Here is a 21734-nt window from a genome sequence, read left to right on the forward strand (position 1 = left end):
ACTTGATAGCACGAGTCCCTGTGGTTAGTACACTTACGTCATGAACACCATAGGTTTGCATTGCCTGTAAATGGTGCTGCAATGTGCGATACGCCATAGGTCTGTATTACATGTGCAAATTTCATTACCTGTGAGTAGTACCATAATGCCACGAACCTATTGCACTGGCGTAGCAGGGGGAGAGGTGATACTCCCATGTGGCGCGTCCCAGGTGGCGGATAGGGGGGTCCTAACCGGCGGACTTGAGGGAAATAAAAATACCTCTCGTGGACCAAACATACAACCACCTGTGGGTGGGGGACACAGACGAAGAATTCACCCACGGTATCCCCTGCCTGTCGTAAGAGGCAACAAAAAGGGGCGACCAAGGGATGATCAAATTAGAACCATGAAACTACTTTTGATTAGTACCATCTCACGGGGAACACCATGGGTCGCTTTTATTTGCGAGTAGTACCACTATTAGGTACACCAGAGGTTTGTGATTAGTAGCAACAGAGAGTGGTTCATTGTGAGTTTCCAGTACCCGTGATTAGTATCATTGTGAGAAACACCACGGGTCTGGGCTTTGCCTGTGATTAGTATCACAATATGAGCGACATCGTAGGTCTGCATTGCCTGTGATTAGTACCCATCATATGAGGAACACCACGGGAATACCAGCACCCGTGATTAGTACATGTAGGTGAGGAACACCATCGGTTTGCGTTGACTATGAGTGGCGCCATTATGTAAGAAACACCATAGGTCTGCGTTACCTGTGCGACGTACAGTACTTGTGAGTAGTATCATAATGTGTGGAACACCATGAGTCTACGGTACTTCTGATTAGTACCCCAACATGACAGATACCATGGTTCTACTTTTCTAGCGATAAGTACCATTATGAGGGGCCGTTGACCTGGATTTTGGACCCCTTTGGACAACAAGCATTCTCAATTCAGGATTGTGCTTTAGAAGTGGTCCCTTGGTCAGTAATACTATTTTTATGATAGTTTTTTGGTCAGATTCACTGATTGTTTTAAATTCATATCCATCCATTCATTCTTCATGCCATTTTTTATTTTGGTCAGTGGATGATTTTGAACTTTTAATTTGTCATTACATTTCGTACCATTAGAGGCCGATGACCTAGATGTTAGGTGTTAGGCCCCTTTAAACAACAAGCATCACTTCCTGAATGTAAGCTGATAGCAAGCTATGTTACCCAAACTCCGCAGCGACTTGCTCAGTTTCATATATCAAAATATTCCTGTCAGAATGAGTGGCTCAGATAGTAGAAACGCTTTTGGCCCTCTGACCCAAAGTTGGTAGTTCTTGAAGGTCCTCAGATTTGACAGTCTTGCATTGGTAGATTACCAGCATCTAAAGGAATTTTCTGCTGGCCAAAATCCAGGCACTTTGGCTGTATAAGCATTCTGAGGTTCATAAAATCAATAACATTATTATCAAAATCTTTCTTACTTGTGCTCATAACTTTTTTAGGATTCACTGTGAACTCGCTTGATTTCTCTAGTATCTTCCATATTTAAGATTTTTTATTATCCTCCAGATCAGGCCTGCTCAAACTGTGCACACTGCACATGTGCCAGCTGCTGTACCAGTATGTAAAATGCGGTGTAGTCATGGCTCCTGTACTTCATGTAGTATCCTATGTTTGCTGTGTTTTTTTAAGCCTTTTGCCACAATAACAGACAATTTACTGAAAATTGTTGCTGTGAGACATCCTGGATTTACAGTGTTCAACATGGCACATTTTATACCGCCCAGATATTGCCCAATTTTATTATAATTTCCCCAAGTTAGACTTCGCTCCATCAAGAAGCAGTCAGAGCCTGGTCAAATACTCTTATACATGTGAATGTTTTTACTCCATGTTCAAAATTATCAAAAGAAGACTTCAGTCTAGTCTGTTCGGCATAGACATCTGTGAGGTTTTAATGCTGTATGTCAATCAGACAACTGCTCATGTTCATTTAATAAGAAAGTTCCATGTTCTAAATTTTTGTTATTCATATACACTTGCAGACAAATACAGTAAAACTTAGTTTATTTGGACTAACTGGGACCAAAGGTAATCTGGAGAATTCAAAATCCAGATAATCCAGGTTATATGGGTATAGTCCAAATACTTACTAAATGTCCTTCTGCATAACTGGCAGGGCATGGTCATGTAGGTAGTTTGGGAGGACTGATTAGCGTGCTCTCTCTTCCTGGTTCGCTGTCTCTTAACTTGCTTCTTACAACATTGTGTTAAGCCATTGCGTGCAGTGCTTAGTACAATGTGTAGACCAAGACTGGGCAGCGGGAGGAGTGGAAGGCGAGGCAGCCCCCTTCAATTACCCCTTCCCACATGCACAGCCGATTCCCTCGCAGGACGTTTACAAATTATATACACTATAATAAGCAAAACACAATGCTTACATAAGCAGATTTACTGTGTATGACTATAAAAAACAATGTTTTGTACGTAGTATTGTTTACAAGACATTAAATAAGAGAATTGTCTTCTGTTTCAAAAATGTGTGGTGTTTGAATAATGAAGCACAGTTATGCAAATTCTTTATCGTTAATAGTTCAGCTGGAATTGTGTCTGGCTGGCGTTCCAAATACGCCATGATGTTTGTCAGCTGGTGCGCAGCATCTGTATGTGTCGTCTGCTGTTGCGGTGTGATCACTTTCTTGTCATCAACATCATCTTCTTTCTCGATGTCTGCTGTAGATGTGTTTAGCCACCATTGTACCACGCTACTGCCTGGTAACACTCTAGTAAATCTTCCTTACACTCAACAAAAAGTGTTTTACAGTACAGTATTACCGTAATTGATTGTACAGTCTATTCAGGAACTGTGCATTGAATCAAATTAGAAAACAAATATTTGGATACATATAGTTATGTTCTTGCTATCATAGTTAAAATTTATTATCTATTATGAATGTTAAATTAATCTGATCCAGATTATCCGGAGATTCAGATCAACGAGGGCTGGATAAACAAGGATTTACTGTAAGTTGTTTGTACCAGTGCGGATATAGTACAAACAATAACAATATTTAACAGTGGAGACAGTGATAATAGTACTTAGTGGTGGAGGTTGCCATTTTAACACAAGCCGTCACCAGAGTATACTCTATGCGGCAATGCTGCAGACAGATTTTTCTAATGTCTTGCGTAGTAATGAAGTGCTTTTCCAAAGTCCTTCCAATATTTCCTTTCTCCTGGACTTCATCCCTATATTTTAATTTGAACTAACAGGATCTCGTGTCAATCAGATCAGCTGTTCTCCCATACTAAAGTAACTGATTGATGAACATTTTCTTTATTTGTTGCAGTCAGTATAGAGTGATCTTGAGCACTTAGAAATCTTATTCTTAGTTGAAATAACAAAAAACATACAAACTTTCCAATTTTATGTATAAAGACAGTAGATTAGTTAGTGCATAAATTACAGTAGAGCCTCGTTAATCCGAACTAATTGGGACCGGAGTCTGTTCGGAATATGAAATTTTTGGATTAACCGGAAAATATTTTCTAATAATAACATTATTGTTTTTACGTCCCGCTACCTACTTTTACGGTTTCTGGAGACGCCTAAGTGACGGGATTTTCTCCCGCAGGAGTTCTTTTACGTGCCAGTAAATCTACCGACACGAGGCTGACGTATTTGAACACCTAACACCTTCAAATACCACTGGGCTTAGCCAGGATCGAACCTGCCAAGTTGGGGTCAGAAGGCCAGCGCCTCAACGGTCTGAGGAAAATAGTTTCTACAATACAGTACATACTGTAATTTGAAATGTCCGTTCCGTAGCAATTACATTAATAAAATACTGTATAAAATTACAGTAGGGTAGTTAAGAACCCGTAGAGGAGAAAACGACTAAAACCAGGTTAAAACTTGTCTCCTAAAACTGCTAAAATACGGTAACGGGTTGCACTTTTGCATTGTGCCCGGGTTGCGAAGAGCTGCTTGTGATGTTTATTTAATAGTTCTGCCGTTCTCTCAGTGGTAGTGGTTTAACACTGCATCTTCAAGCAGGTTCGAATCACTACGGCAAAAGAAACTAACAGACTTTGTAAAGATAAACTACCAGTGATGGATGGTTTATGATGTGTAATTATGTTTACATTAAGTTATTCTAGTAAAATATGACTGGTAAAGTGCAAGTAAATCTTCATTCTATAATATGTTCCTTCATTTCAATAAGGATATTTTTTTAAATTGAATATTTCAGTTCGGATTAACCGGACTTTCGGATTAACGGGGTTCGGATTTACGGGACTCTAGTGTGTTGCATAATATGACTACTTTTTCAGCGTTTATCATGTTCCCTTTTACCCACATAAAATAATGTGCATTATTCGCTTGCTCATATACATAAAAACTGACAATCTGAGTAGAGAAATTGATTAGAAGTTCTGTTATTCGCACATCTGTTGTCCACACTTCAGCACAACTAATTGCCAGTTTTCTCTAGCCCGAACAAATCTTTACACGTTGCAAAAACTGCAATTAGCATCCTGTATTCAAGTTTGTGAGATTTAATCCCACCACAGTTGATTGTGTAAATGCAGTAGATGTATGTTAATGAAGCGTGCCTTTGAGGGTATAACTGCATCTCTTTAAACTGATAGTTGAAATGGTGTTAAACATTTATTATGAGTGATGAAGCTAGAAGTTTTAACTCATCTCTCTATGAGATTTCTTTGATATGCATTTCTGTTGTTGAAATTCTCCTTTATGTCAGTTGTATTTTTTAAAATATATACTATATATAAATATTACTAGAAAACTGTAATAGAAACTGTGTTTTACAGATTGTACCATACCTGATCTGCATGAGCACCGATGTGGAGAAAGTCGTTAGTCACAGTGCAGATAAGCAGCTACAGGATATTGAGAAGAAATACCCTGGCTTCATTCATATGAAATCTCAGTCTGGTATTAGACTTTCGTACAAGTTGCAGAAAATCATTCAAAATGATGGCTCGGGTATTGTGCGTGGGTTCAGGGCTAGGGATGGAGAGTTCCCTGGAGCCCTCAATGGCTTCCTCTATTCCATTCTTCGGAGTACAAAGCAGCAGAGACGAGCCCTTGTACTGTCAATCCTCAAGCAATTTGATGAACAAGTGGTAAGATAATAATGTAAATTTTATTACTAAATTTCAGTATTGTGGAATCTTCACTTTTATAAAATGAGCTTGTAGACTGATTGATTCGTTCATTGACTGACTGATTGATTGATGAAAGGCCATCCTTCAAGATTATCCAGAAGCCTTTCTACACCTGTTACTTTTATCTGGAGCCAAAGAAGTCCTGAGCATATTCAATACTTGGAAGTATGGGTTGTGGAATGAGACAATTATCAGTGTTTCTAAATACCAGTTGCACTGTTTATTCCGTACTGGCAATATGTGAATTCCAAATGTTAAATGGGGTACATACGAAATGTACAAAGTTTTTGTTTTTGGTATTATGTAAAATGGTGGTGTCTTTATATTCCATTTCACAATTTCTCCGCATTTTACGGAATATACAGGGTAGTACAAGATATTTGAGGACACATTAGAGGCCGTATGAAAAACAACCATATCTGACAAATAATTAAATGTACTGATGCAAAACTTAGAACACAGATACATTAATGGTTGGAGAACAGGATTGTTCTATGCGACCACTTTTAACTACAATGATACCTTCAGTGCAGGACCGGAACTGTTGACATGCATGGATCATACAGTGCATATTAATGTTAGTCATTTTTTGGGCAATGGTGGCTTTTGGCAAATCATAATATGTGCATAATCATCTGTCATTTATTCTGTTCATCTTTTGATCCTCATCAGAAATGAAGGAAGAACAGGTCAGGTTTCTCAGGGTGTTTCAACTTAATCACCTGGCTTGGAAGAGCTGTTGTTCTTGTGTGTGTTACAATATGAACTGCCCTTTCATCATAACATATGTCTCAAATGCCCTCATGTCCCACAGTGCTGCTGTGCCCTCGAACACTTAAAGATCTCTGACATTGGCTCTCATGGAGGTTGTTAAGTTCTCATTGATCATGTTCTGCACCTACTGAACAGACAGACAAAGCAGCTTTTGTTTTTAAAAAATGAATATGAAAGCTTTGTTCAGAATCTATTGTAAAATTTGTTTACATAGGGTGTAAGGTGAGATACACCCATCACTCCAAATGTGTTGTCCAAACACTGAGAATGTATAAAATCACACTCGAATAGATAAAAAAGTATAAACATTTATGTTTATTTCTGTTTAAATACCTAAAACCAAACCCCATGGCGCAACAGCCCCGAAGGGCCATGGGCTACCAAGCGACCGCTGCTCAACCCGAAGGCCTGCAGATTATGAGGTGTTGTGTGGTCAGCATGATGGATCCTCTCGGCTGTTATTCCTGGCTTTCTAGACTGGGGCCGCCATCTCAGTGTAAATAGCTACGAACTTCTGAACTTACCTTTATGAAGTCCTTTTTCCCGTCACTCCAGCATAGAATGAGATGTCATGAAAAACTATTGCTCTGTCATTGGCGCAATTCCAGCTGGCCAGTCAGTTTGTTGACCTTTTGCTATGCCACCACCCTCCACCCATCCTGGCTAGGTCAACGATACGCTGTATTTTACTTCTTGGCAGTTTATTTTTAGTGCTTCTGTTATTATTATTGTTACTGTGTTTTTGTGGACCAGAGAGGTGTAAGAAGGTGTGGGCGTGAATGGGTTGGTCAGAAAAAATATAAAATCTTAATTCAAAACTCTAAAATTGGAAATTTTATTTCTTTCCTTTTTTTCTGTTTTCATACTTTAAACTTTGTTAAACAATAACAAATAACAGTTGGATAGACATAAGGGGAGCTCTTCAGCTCTTATAACCATAATTATTTGAAACCTAAGAAACAATCGGGTACAATAGACAAACCTAAGGAACAATCAGGTACAATAGACGTAATGATTTCTAAGAGATGAGTTTGGTAGCTCAAACGTTACACTATTGATGATGATGCTTGTTGTTTAAAAGGGCCTAACATCTAAGGTCATCGGCCCCCGTTACGCTATTACCAAGAGCACTACTGCTCCAATCAATTACAAGTTAGGAGACGGTGCTCCAAAATTCACAACATTCCAGCCTCTCCAAGCACAATAAAATTTTTTACATTAGATAATATAAACAGTTTTTCCTGTCTTACCCACTTGACAGCCTAAGTTACATTTAGATAGGAAGTTAAACTTTTACAGAGGCAATAAGTGCCCATTCTACATGGCCTTAGTGATCAACAGAAATGTTTAAGTAATTGGCCGTAAACTAAAAATGCTAGGAGGCGAACTCTTGCTCTCCTTTGAAATACGCTTGTAAATTCTTCAAAACCCTATGTGGGCTTACAGCCCAAAGTTGCATAAGCTAAGCCTATACTACAGAGGTGACTAGAAGGAGAAAAATATTAAGTCCAGAAGAAGAGATAAATTTTAGATGTTACAAAATCATAGTCACCCCAATACCGAGTTGAACGGGAGTTGAATGGGAATTCCCCAAGGTAACATAAAGTTCTTAGACTTATTTGAATATTTACTTTGAAAGATTGAAATTTACATTATGAAAGAATTTTTGAAACCTTCCCCTCAAGTTAGCTTTCTGAGATTATCACATGATTAAAAATATATGTCTGCCATTACCTCGAGCTGGTGGTCCTTCTAATGATGGGCGAGGCTTGCCCGCTGCCTCATCTACGAACACACTCTAAACCTCTTGACTGGAGCGGTGGAAAGACAATATGGCCCAAAAGGTCCCAGTTTTAACACTATGAGCCCGGATGTTTCAAGATGGCGTCCCTACCCTGTGTCAGCGTAATTTAGACTCTCAGAAAAAAATCACAGTTCTGTCAGTTTTCGCATTATAAATTAACAAATTTATATATATATTGTACAAAGAGTGGGCTATCCCTCGAAATCAAATAAAAAATGCTTACCTTCAGCATTGGAAAGAAACTTAGGCTACAATATTGGTCCATTCTGATATCCTTGTTCACGCACTTGAATTTCTAATTCACTAGAAAAGTTCGATAGTTTTTATTCACTGAATAACAGAATTACACATTGTTATTCCCAATACTTAGCTTTGGTATGGTAACACTCAAAACATTCTCCTATGCAAAGACCTACGTCACATTTACGCCAATATATGGTTATCATTTTCTTCACAGCACGACCGGTGTTATGTTTGGACTTGTCGTAGCAAACCTTACACGTACGCTGCGTGTGTCCTTCCTTCTTCGCACCTACTGCAGGTATTCTGTCTGGAAAATGATCTCTACCTACTAGCCTTGCTGCAGTTGATGCTGGTGATTCTTCAGTAATTTCGGCCCCAACACTATTCACCAAATCATCCGCTAAACGTTCACAAAATTTCAAAAGGGGAAGTTTTTGTGAAGAAGCCGTACGGTACAGTATATAGGCATTCACTATGGCAAGATCAAACAGATGGAACAATAATTTTTTCCACCACTTGATCGATTTCCTTGTGAATGCATAATATGCCAACAATTGGTTGGACTTACCAACACCAATATTGAATTTGTTATAGTCTACTACTGCAGATGGTTCGGATTTCTCGTGGCTCCCTCTTGCTGCAGGTACTTCAATCATGTCATCATGTGCAGTGCTCAGCATATACACGTCTCGAACACCTCGCCACTTTATTGCTAGAAGGTGTTCTTTCTGCAGTAACTTTTTTCACCCTTTTCAGTTTTTTCGAGAACTCTGATTTTGGCATTCCTTCCAATTTGCTTTAGTCTGACAGTCCCACAGATGGTCATAACTGTACAGTATAAATCGACTACTTGAGAGATGATTGTAGACTGTTGCCTTTCATTCTAAATCTGTGAAGTCAATATAATCTATCATTAGAACACACGCACATAAATTTGAGCTTATCTAACCGGAGCGCGCGAGGAGTACGTATGTCAGCAATTACGTAAGATCTAACTGAGCGCACGTGGCTACGAATCATCGTCCCTAAGTTGCACCACCAATCACTATTGATCGACAACACCACCTAACGATAGTAAAGGAAATTGACAACACGTCAAAGCAAAAACTAATTCGATAACGTGAATAGCTTTCGAGTGGCTGAATTTCAAAGATCATGGTAGTAGTATTACTAACAGCGGCACTCAGGCGCACGCCGCCTGGTAGTAATATTACTACCGGCGGGCGCATAGTGTTGATAGCAGAGAGGAAGGTTCCCGAACTCTCTGGGCCGAAGCCTTGTTCACACCCCCAATTGTAATTGGTTAAGTTAATAAATATCCCAACATTTTGATTGGCTAAAATTTTAAGAAGGTGGGAAGGGATAGAAGTGCTAGTAAGCTTAGAACACCAAAAGCAATCTACAAACAATTCAGTTCAGAAAACTTATGAGTACCAAAATTCTCTTGAAAATTAATTGTCATTCCTCCCACCAGAGAGGGCACATAAGTCGACAGTAGAGACATCTGAAGACAAAGTTCGAAACTTCTTTGGAGATATTTTTCACTGTTCATATGACAGATGGCCTTCTAAAAGGCGCTCACTTTAAATGAACAGGGTAGCTGTGTCTCCGGTATAGACCTCCACCCCCGAAAGTTCTTCCATGGTTGATACAGTTTTGAAAGTTAGCATTTGAGAAAAAAATTTAATTTAGAGATCGAAGTCAAAAAAAAAAAAAATTGTTGATGGAGAGTTCATTCATTAGATATTTGAAGAAAATAATTCTTTATGTAATTATGAAGACGAAGTCCGGTCTGTTATGCCAGAGGTTGACGGCAAGAGCGGCCGCCACTGACGATGCCATGGTGGGGTCCCCCGGACCCTCCCAAGTACTCTTAGATGCGTGTCTCCCGCTACCTTGAGAAGGGTACCCAAGGTGATGGTTGCCGCGGACCAACCATTGAAGTTCTGCCCAATGATGATGTGGGCTGTTATGGAACCACATCCCAGCTATTGCCACAAATTATGGTGTCCAAGTTCGCCGTAATGAAGGAGTCTGGGCCGGAACAGGGTGGGCCCTTACCCCGCACCGGCACCTCTTGCCAGTTGTTGTGACACTGCCTCAGATGACATTAGGGCACTGCAACAATAATTTCCTGGGCAACAGTGACTGTTTTTATGGAGAGTGTTTATTTGGGGTTGGTGGTGCAGTTAACACAGATGGTATAGAGGACGAGTGCGTGGAATCCAGGCTCAGGCTTGGAGGCAGGGCAAGGTAATGGCAGACAGGGGGAGAAAAAAAAAATTACTGAAGGGAAGGTTTTTACAAGAGGATAGAAACCAGAATTTAACTTAAAGGCTTATACTCTTCCGCTATTAACAGGGGCAGAAGTCCTCCTTTTTTTATCTTGTTATAAAAACTTCAGATTCTGACCAGTGCTGTCACGTGGTGGCCAATACTGAACCTAGTTTTATAATGGCTTTACTTGGGACAGTTGAACCCTAAAAATCCTTTCGATATCTAAATTGCTCACCAAGAGGGTGACCAGTGTTAAGAAATCCAGAATAATGCATGGTCCAGAAAATCTAGGGGTAAGCTTGCCTGCAGGAATGAAATTTTTCACCGTGACTTGGTCTCCAACCTTTAAATTGGTGGGTCTTTGTCCACGATCATATCCTTTCACTTCTCATGAGAAGCCTTAAGGTTACTTTTGGCCTTTCTCCACAGATCCCTGATATTTTCTGGGTCCATTATGTGGCAAAATCTCATTGATTGACCCTAGATTAGACAACGGGGTGTTAGGAACAAACTTAAACATGAGATAAGCAGGTGAAAACTTGTGTGACTCGTGAACAGCCGAGTTGAATGCAAAAGATAACCAATGCAGTGAAGTAACCCACCTAGAATGGTCTTCATGATGAAATTTAATATTTAGTGCTTGACAATAATGTATTTTAGTGTACCATTTGCCACCGAGGTAGACACCTCATTTGCAAATAAAGAGATTTTGATTTTGAAAAGCGATCAAGGCAGATCGATGATTGCGGTTAACACACTCAGCAAGAGATGGTTGTGGGTAATAAGCAGATGTTGTTACATGTGAGATGGATAGGTCGAAACAGAATTTGCGGAGTAAATTAGAGGTGGATGCCTTGGCATTATCAGAGACTATGTATTGGCAAGGACCAAAAGAAGCAATAATAGTATTAAGGCAAGAAATGGTAGACTGAGTGGTGGCCAGCTTATTCGGAAATAGCTCTGTAAACCTTGTGAAACCATCTACACACACAAGTACGAATTCATTCCCGTATGTATTTGGGTTAAACTGACTATTTTCGTTAGAAGGCAATATTTCTAAATGTACAAAGTCAGTAAATGGTGAACACGACTTTTAGGCCTACATGTAAAGTAAATATAATCGGTTTTAGTTACTCATAATATCACGTTATTCGTTCCATCTCATTAATTCCTCTGATGAGGTCGACGTCAGACAGGGCATACGGTCGTAAAAACTCGCTACAAAAATTTGTTTCACTTCCTACTTGACCGCATAAAAAAAAAAGGGATAATATTATCATATTATGCAATATTGATACAAAATAACTCAATGGCCAGTCATTTGTCTCTGTCAATTGAGCAGCAGGCCTACCACACAGTAAACCTGATAACTTCTTTCATTTTAATTGTGTTGCGCTGCTAACTTCCCTGCTACCGGCGTGTCGTCATTCCAAGTGATGTCATCCTCACTGCCATCTCGTCAGCCATGCACTGCAATCGAGACAGAGAGCATTCGAGGTCCCGTCATTTTTAACCTTTTAAAAATAGTTTCGTTCTCGACTATAGAGTCCAAACTGTGTGAAGCTATTCCCAAATGGTTTCTGGAGATGGTCTCTGATATTACCAGCTGGTGTATATGTAGCTGAAGCCCCTCCTTCTGAATAAAGCAGTGTTGTTGAAAGTGTGCCAAACCACCAGCTGATAACTAGCGTATGTTGCGAGTTGTATCTCCGAATGTACTCGTTATACATAGTGACTGGAAGCATTCTTTTGATAACTGCTGCTGTTGAAAGCCAAACCCGTATTTTTAAGTATATTTCGTGCTTGTTCTCTCCATTTATCGCATCAGGATGTATACCTAACCAGCTGTAAATGAGATAAGAGAGAGCGCATTGTTTAGGTTAGGTATGCTATCGCCCGGATAGTACCAAAAGTTCAATGACTGAAAGAATAAAAATAAACAACAGGAAATTTTGCCACATTCATGGATATCTACGTTTGTTGTCTCTCATTTTTTTAATTAACACATACCCTAGTATGTTTTGTTTGGAGTCTCCGAAAATCGTTGAAAGTAAGTGGGACATAAAAAATCAATATTGTTATTATTCGTTAGGTACGTTGGCAACTAAAACAATTGTGATTGGATTGTTTTCATCGCATTTTAAACCTACTTCTCTCCCAAAAATCCCTACATTGGCCCGAGTTACAAGTAATGATCACTTTGTTAATGATCTTTCCTGCCTATATTGATAGGCCTAGAAACAACCATGAATATTTCTTAACTAAAATGTGCTCATTTCCTCATCCCGAGGTGGTGCAGCACATTTTTAGACAGGCCCCCAGTGGAAGGGAGTTACATGTACCATTTTACCGCAAATCAATCTGACAATATGGTACCAGGAATCAAACTCAGGCTCCTGAGAACGGCAGCTAATTGTGCTAACCATTACACTGGTGGACATTCTTAACTGCAGAACACAGACATATATACATGACTGATGCGTGCTTGCAATGCACGGGTCAGACACGAAGCTATTCACTTATTTGTGCGACGTCATCAGAGCTGCAGTAGGCCTATGCTACGGAGGCGGACATTTCTTAATTACGAAACACTGATGTACCGCATGACTTCGGATGTTTTAATTGCGTGGGTCATAAGGACGAAACTATTCGCGAATTTGTGTGATGTCATCAGAGCTGCATAAGGCTTGTACCCGCTTTTAAGCGGAATCATTTTTCTTCTCTGGCGAATTACTTTAGGGATCTTGTATGCAAGATTTTTTTTTTTTTTTTTTCATTTTCTTCGTCTCGAAAAAGCCAAGGGGGGTGTAATACGCGATGGGGTCTAATGCACTAGTAAATACGGTACTTCATTCGCACACGGTATTAAACTTAGCCACAAGCTATTCATACCACTGTGTATTAGCATGGTTGAATAGGTTGGGAATAGACTTGTGTAAAGAGAACTAATAAGAATACAGAATGTGATTTTTAATATTCATACCTACCTTGTCCTCCTCTGCGAACCATGTGACTTTGCCGCGGTGGGGAGGCTTACGTGTCCCAATGAAGCAGATAGCCGAGCCGCAGGTGCAACCATTTCGGATGGGTATCTGTTGAGAGACCAGACTAACGAATGGTTCATCGAAAGGGGGGTAGCAGCCTTTCGGTAGTTGCAAGGGCGGCAGTCTAGATGATTGACTGATACGGCCTTGTAATAATACTCAACATGGCTTAGCTGTGTTGATACTGCTACACGGCTGAAAGCAACGGGAAACTACAGCCATAGCTAACTCCCAAGGACATGCAGCTCTCTCTGTATGAATGATGTACTGATGATGGCTTCCTCCCGGGTAAAATATTCCGGAGGTAAACTAGTCCCCCATTCGGATCTCCGGGTGGGGACTACACGAGAGGGGGCGATTATCAGGAAGATGGATACTGACATTCTGCGAGTCGGAGCGTGGAATGTTAGAAGTTTGAATCGTTGTGGTAGGTTAGAGAATCTGAAAAAGGGAGATGGATAGGCTAAAGTTAGATGTACCGGGCGAGTTGGCCGTGCGCGTAGAGGCGCGCGGCTGTGAGCTTGCATCCGGGAGATAGTAGGTTCGAATCCCACTATCGGCAGCCCTGAAGATGGTTTTCCGTGGTTTCCCATTTTCACACCAGGCAAATGCTGGGGCTGTACCTTAATTAAGGCCACGGCCGATTCCTTCCAACTCCTAGGCCTTTCCTATCCCATCGTCGCCATAAGACCTATCTGTGTCGGTGCGACGTAAAGCCCCTAGCAAAAAAAAAAAAAAAGTTAGATGTAGTTGGTATAAGTGAAGTACGTTGGCAGGAAGAACAAGATTTTTGGTCAGGCAACTACGGAATTATCAACACAAAATCAAACAGGGGAAATGCAGGAGTTGGTTTAATAATGAATAAGAAAATAGGGCAGCGGGTAAGCTACTACGACCAGCATAGTGAAAGAATTATTGTCATCAAGATAGACACCAAACCAATGCCCACCACAATAGTGCAGGTCTATATGCCTACTAGTTCAGCAGATGATAAAGAAATCGAAAGAAGATTTAATACAGTATGTAAAAGGTGACAAGAATCTAATTGTGATGGGAGACTGGAATGCAGTTGTAGGCCAAGGAAGAGAAGGTAGTACAGTAGGAGAATTTGGATTGGGACAAAGGAACCAAAGAGGAAGTCGGCTGGTTGAATTCTGCACTGATCATAATTTAGTCCTTGCCAATACTTGGTTCAAACACCACAAACGACGGCTGTATACGTGGACGAGACCTGGAGACACTGGAAGGTATCAAATAGACTTCATTATGATTAGGCAGAAATTCAGAAACCAGGTGTTGGATTGCAAAACTTTCCCAGGAGCAGACGTGGACTCTGACCGCAACTTGTTGGTCATGAAATGCCATCTGAAGTTGAAGAAATTGAAGAAAGGAAAGAATGCAAAAACATGGGATCTAGACAAGTTGAAAGATATGAGTGTGAGGGATTGTTTCAAGGAACATGTTGCACAAGGGCTAAATGAAAAGGCTGAAGGAAACGCTATAGAAGAAGAGTGGAGAGTCATGAAAAATGAAGTCAGTAGGGCTGCTGAAGAAATGTTAGGAAGGAAGAAAAGATCAACTAAGAATCAGTGGATAACTCAGGAAATACTAGACCTGATAGATGAACGACGAAAATACAAGAATGCTAGAAATGAAGAGGGCAGAAAAGAATACAGGCAATTAAAGAATCAAGTGAATAGAAAGTGCAAGGTAGCTAAGGAAGAATGGCTGAAGGAGAAGTGCAAGGATGTCAAAGGCTGTATGGTCCTGGGAAAGGAAGATGCTGCATACAGGAAAATCAAGGAAACCTTTGGAGAAAAGAAATCTAGGTGTATGAACATTAAGAGCTCAGATGGAAAGCCACTTCTAGGGAAAGAAGACAAAGCAGAAAGATGGCAGGAACATATCCAACAGTTGTATCAAGGTAAAGATGTAGATAATTTGGTTCTGGAACATGAAGAGGCTGTTGATGCTGATGAAATGGGAGACCCAATTTTGAGGTCAGAGTTTGACAGAGCTGTGAGTGACCTAAATAGGAACAAGGCACCTGGAATTGATGACATTCCCTTTGAATTACTGACTGCCTTAGGAGAAACCAGCATGGCAAGGTTATTTCATTTAGTGTGCAAGATGTATGAGTCAGGTGAAGTCCCATCCGATTTTCGGCAGAATGCTGTTATACCTATTCCCTAGAAAGTCGGTGCTGACAGGTGTGAAAACTACCGCACCATTAGTTTAGTATCTCATGCCTGCAAAATTTTAACACGTATTATTTACAGAAGAATGGAAAAACAAGTTGAAGCTGAGTTGGGAGAAGATCAACTTGGCCTCAGAAGAAATGTAGGAACACGTGAAGCAATCCTGACTTTACGTCTGATCTTAGAGGATTGAATCAAGAAGGACAGGCCTGCGTACATGGCATTCGTAGATCTAGAAAAGGCATTCGATAATGTTGATTGGACCAAGCTATTTATGATTTTGAAGATGATAGGGATCAGATACCGAGAACGAAGAATCATCTACAATCTGTATAAAAATCAGTCTGCAGTGATAAGAATCGAGGGCTTTGAAAAAGAAGCAGCAATCCAGAAAGGAGTGAGGCAAGGCTGCAGTTTGTCCCCTCTCCTTTTCAATGTTTATATAGAACAGGCAGTAAAGGAAATCAAAGAGAAATTTGGAAAGGGAATCACAGTCCAAGGAGAGGAAATCAAAACCTTGAGATTTGCCGACGATATTGTTATTTTATCTGAGACTACAGAAGATCTCGAGAAGTTGCTGAATGGTATGGATGAAGTCTTGGGTAAGGAGTACAAGATGAAAATAAATAAGTCCAAAACAAAAGTAATGGAGTGCAATCGAACGAAGGCAGGTGATGTAGGAAATATTAGATTAGGAAATGAAGCCTTAAAGGAAGTAGATGAATATTGTTACTTGGGTAGTAAAATAACTAACGATGGCAGAAGTAAGGAGGACATAATATGCAGACTAGCACAAGCAAGGAAGAGCTTTCTTAAGAAAAGAAATTTGCTCACTTCAAACATTGATATAGGAATTAGAAAGATGTTTTTGAAGACTTTCGTGTGGAGCGTGGCATTGTATGGAAGTGAAACATGGACGATATCTAGTTCAGAAAGAAAGAGAATAGAAGCTTTTGAAATGTGGTGTTACAGAAGAATGCTGAAGGTGAGATGGATAGATCGAATCACGAATGAAGAGATACTGAATCGAATTGGTGAGAGGAGATCGATTTGGCTAAATTTGACGAGAAGAAGAGATAGAATGATAGGACACATCTTGAGACACCCAGGACTTGTTCAGTTGGTTTTTGAAGGAAGTGTAGGTGGTAAGAACGGTAGGGGTAGACCAAGGTATGAATATGACAAGCAGATTAGAGCAGATGTAGGATGCAATAGTTACGTCGAAATGAAAAGGTTAGCTCAGGATAGGGTGGCATGGAGAGCTGCATCAAACCAGTCTATGGACTGATGACTCAAACAACAACAACAACAACAACAACCTACCTTGTGACGTTTACCATAGTTTATTGAGTACTCACATGTCTGGATTTATAATATGACTATACAGTTTAGAACAGGGATGGCGAACCTTTTCCAAACAGTGTGCCATTTTAAGTCTGGTTTATTATTCTCGACTGTCTACTGTGCCACTAGTTATTTTCCTTTGGAATAGCTACAACCCACGCCCCCCCCCCCCCTCCCCACTGCCGACTTCCATCCCTAATTTCAAAATATGTTTCATAATATGTTATTACTTTATTACATATATCTTGTAAAACAATAATTTTGCTTTCATGTTCCTTGGTTGTATTTGCCAATACTGCAAAAATAAATTTTTAAATATGTAAATTTTAAGAATACCTAACATTAGCGCCCATTGTAACACTCTTCGTTATTAAGTAATATTAGATATAGAAATCAAAAATACTAATATTGGCGACAGGCTTTAAGTGGAATATCATTCTCAACATTAGTTTGAAACTTGTTGATGAATCTTAGTAGTCACGTCATTATTGTTAGGTTCATAACTTGTCTTCAGTAACACACAAGAAGCACTTACGTGTGAACCAAGACTGTCTCTGTTGACTTCACAACGTTCATTGTAGAAAATAGCTTCGTGCCGGCGTATAATGACCCGAACAAAGTATGTACCGCTTTAGCAAGTTACTTCATGTCCGAAAATGTTTGTGGGAGGCTGTTTCACTGTTCTAGTATTAATTTCTCCGGCTTCTGGAGAGAATATTAACCATAAACAGCACACTCGATTTTCACCAATGCTTCACCAAGTTGTACGAATATGTTCACCCATGTACTGCTTTCTCGAAATTCAGTCAACGCCATTTCTAACCACTCAAAATAATTTACCTTAATATCACTCATTTGTGCGAAATGAGGGTTTGAAATTAAGTGCGATAGTTTCTCCAAATCTCGAAATTGGGATAATCTCTTGGCAACTATTCGTCTTACAAAATTAAAAACAGTAAAGTTACACGCTAAGAAACATTACGCGCTGCTGGCAACCACACAAACGTCGAACTTCACTAATTGACCGATGTGGGTGAGCGAATGGATCGCCGACCGCATCTGACATTTTATCTCACTTGATTTCCGGACCTATGAATGTTTCAGTTTTGCCATAATGCACGTCCGAATGGAACTATAATTTAAATTTTTGGTATTTATTAAGCCTGAAACACTATGACTATACGATACACGAGATATGTATAATCTATATTACAAGACGTACATAAAAACATTCCATGTTCATGTGGTGTGCCACTGAAATCGTGTTCCCTTGTTACCTAGTTACACGCGTGGCATAGGTTCGCCATCCCTGGTTTAGAATATAGTACAATGATCTAGAAAGGCATTGAAACTTGTTTTCATTGTATCCCCATTCCTGTTTTAAATCATAACCGAACTTAAAAGTATATCTCAAGTGAGGGTCATTTTTTTCCCCTCCATACTTCCAGGGGGTAGGATTATTACAGTCTTTCTAGTGTTAGAGTAAGTGTTCCCTTAGAAATACAATATTATTGGACTTCCTCAGCATTTTCCTCCTCACTCACAGTTTGGTGCATAACATATTTTGTTCTGCATTGGCATCAGCTCCAGGTTGTTTCACAGATCTCTTTTGTTTGATTTCTGTGGCAGTGTTTCTCCCAGATAAAACCTATTTGGCATCGATAGTGATCTTCAGGGTTCTTCCACATATGTAAGTCTTCATGTGGCTTTAACATGTTTGCTGTTATTGTTGCATTGTTGACATTGAGCGTGAGTGTGTCATGAGTCACTGATGTCTTGTACCGTACTTCACTGATGTGCGTCACGAGGCATGTGTGACTCGTACTACAGGAGTAGTTCTGTGGGCTGCCGGTGGATGGCTGAAGTATATTACTTCAAAATAGTGAGATTGGCAGTTGCAAGTCTTGTCAGGTTTTGTATAGATATTCGTTCTAACAGTATAGCCTTCTTTGGTACACAGTTTAAACACCTTAACTCCATATTTGTGAATTTTGTTAGGAATTGTACATTCTGAAAAATAAACAGCATCTCCAAGGGACCATACTTTCATCTATAGACATTTCTTTCCCCATTGTCAAAATATTCTCAAAATTATGGTTTATTTTATCAAGGAGGGGTTGGATTCTATAGAGACTGTCACCTGGTTGATAGTTAGCTTCATTGTCTGTGAAGTCCCAGAATCTCAAGAGAAGAAGGAAACGATCCCGTGGCATTACCCGTCTAATAAGTCACACATCATGTAAGTCGTTCTCAGACCAGTATGAATTGGTAGTTGGGTGAGGATCAAGACCCATACATGTGATAATTCCTAGAAACTGTTTCATTTCTCCAGTATTAGTTTCCTTCCATTTCAAACTTCTGGCCTTGCTTTTCTCATGATTTTGTGTAAATTGTATGGTATACCTCTTGGTTTCCTGAACCATCATTTCTAGTAGACTGTCATCCACAAAGAGACAGTATATATCAGTGGTCGGCCCCTCTTGTAACTGCAGCTGAACCTTTGCTTCCCCAGAAAAAACAGTGAAACCTAAATCATTCCCGGTTATATCACCCCAACAGCAGTCTGATTTTCCTGATTGTGTTTTAGCTTGTTCGCTGTCACTTTCACTGTGGCTGTCACCTCTGTGTCAGCTCGAGAGAACACTGGTGAAGATAATGAACTTGATAATAAAAATTGTGATCCTCAATATCACTACATTCGATACCTTCATATCGTAACTAAAAGATCAGGCTCCTGTAATGGTTTTTCTGAACAAGATCTCCTAGTTCTCTGTGAAGAATCTGAACTGGAACACACTCTGGATAGCGTAGAGACAGGTTAGGAACGGTAGGAGGGAGGGTATTTATACTTGTGAAAGAAGAATTTGTAAGCTGCAAAACAATTAAGGATGAGGAACGTGGAATTTTAGGTGCAAGACTCGTCTCTAAATACAACATGCTATGGGGTGTACAGAAATGGCAAGGCTGGCACTGACACTGAATTATTTGATAAGATATTCAGCTATGTGGGAAACAACACAGAAGGGAACATTATTGTAATGGGTGATCCGAACCTGCCAAATGTTAACTGGGAAGGGAATGTGAATAACAAAAATCATGACCAACAAATGGTGAATAAGTTATTATCTGAAGGACAGCTTAATCGGAAAGTGATGGAACCAACTAGAGGGGGAAAATATTCTATACGTGGTGCTGATAAAATCAGATGACCTCTATATGGAAACTGAAGTGATAGATGGTATAAAGTGGTCATGAAGCTGTCTTTGACAGAGTTAAAAGCAAATGTGTGTTATAAAGGAATGTTGTAAAAGTAGGATTATTAGGCAGTACCGTATGAATGATAAGAGGGGAATGACCGAGCTCGATAGCTGCAGTCGCTTAAGTGCGGTCAGTATCCAGTATTCGGGAGATAGTAGGTTCGAACCCCACTGTCGGCAGCCCTGAAGATGGTTTTTCGTGGCTTCCCATTTTCATACCAGGCAAATGCTGGGGCTGTACCTTAATTAAGGCCACGGCCGCTTCTGTCCCACTCCTAGCCCCTTCCAATCCCATCGTCGCCATAAGACCTATCTGTGTCGGTGCGACGTAAAGCAACTTGCAAAAAAAAAAAAAAAAAAGAGGGGAATGGAGAAATTTTAATAAAGCAATTATGATCATTGGAAAATGGCAAATGAAATGTAAACAGCCTATGTCAGGGATGGCGAACCTATGCCACGCATGTCCCTAATGACACACGAACACAAATTCGGTGGCACGCCACATTAACATATTAGAGTTTTTATATACGTCTTGTACTACAGACTATACCTGTACATATCTCGTGCATCATATAGTCATAGTGTATCACGTGTAAGAATTAAATATTGAAAAATCTAAATTCTAGTTTCATTCGGACGTGCAATATGGCAACACTGCTACACTGATAGGTCCCGAAGTCAAGTGAGATGCGACCGGCGAGCCATTCATTCACCCACGTTAGTAAATCAGTCTGTCGGTCAGTCAGTCAATGAAGTTTGACTTTTGTGTGGTAGCCAGTAGCATGTAATTATTCTTTGTGTGTAACTGTTTATTGTATGTCGTTTTCTGGTGGTTTTGTATATGGACCTCGCAAACATGATTTTGGTGCCCAAAAAAGACAGAAACTTAACAAAGATAGTGACCGGAATTTTTTCAAGAACATTTGACTCGGGAATTCGGACTGATAGAAAGAGGCAATAAAGCTTTGTCTTGCCTGTGTTCAAAAACAGTTGTATCCTGCTCATTAAATTTAAAGCGCCATTTCGAGACGAATCATTCAAATGTTTGTTCCATGCCAATGAAGAAATAAGAGAGTTCATTTCACAAAAAATCAAGCAATACAAGGAATAATATCAGTGCATATGTTTCCATCTATCTCACTGCATAGTACAACATGGGAAACCACTTTCTGACGGTGGGTTCTTGAAGACTTCCTTATTGACATCCAATACGTTATTTGAAGACTTTCCTAACAAACAACAAATAATTAACAGAATTAAAGAAACGCCAGTCAGCAGAAATACTGCTAAGTATAGAATAATGTGTGAAGATGTTTCAGAGCAATTAAAAGCTGATTTGGATAACTCCCACATGCATTCAGTATGTCTTGATGAAAACATGGATGTGACCTTACAAGCAAGGATGGTGTTTTTTGTTTGTTTTCATTGTGAAAATGTGATGAGGGAGGAATTAGTTAAATTGCTGAGCTTATGAACTACGACAACAGGGAAGGATATAATGAAGGAAGCGAAGCTATATCTTGTATTAAAAATGGGGTTTAAATGAGTATTTATAACGGGTTTTTGAAATGTCTTGAAGAAGTTAAACACCCTATTTTACAGTTTCATCGTATGTTA

The 21734-nt window shown here is 39.8% G+C and overlaps 1 protein-coding gene across 2 annotated transcripts in view; it reads left to right on the top strand.

Moving 5' to 3' along the window:
• Positions 1-21734, top strand: part of Nipped-B (Nipped-B cohesin loading factor) — an 804192-nt gene that overhangs the window by 716262 nt on the left and 66196 nt on the right. For both annotated transcript variants that reach the window (XM_068226150.1, XM_068226151.1), the window contains one exon: positions 4820-5134. In XM_068226150.1, coding sequence (XP_068082251.1) covers positions 4820-5134 — 315 coding nt within the window. The remainder of the gene's footprint in view (positions 1-4819; positions 5135-21734) is intronic.

This window comes from Anabrus simplex, chromosome 2, assembly GCF_040414725.1.
Source record: "Anabrus simplex isolate iqAnaSimp1 chromosome 2, ASM4041472v1, whole genome shotgun sequence".
Lineage (NCBI taxonomy): Eukaryota > Metazoa > Arthropoda > Insecta > Orthoptera > Tettigoniidae > Anabrus > Anabrus simplex.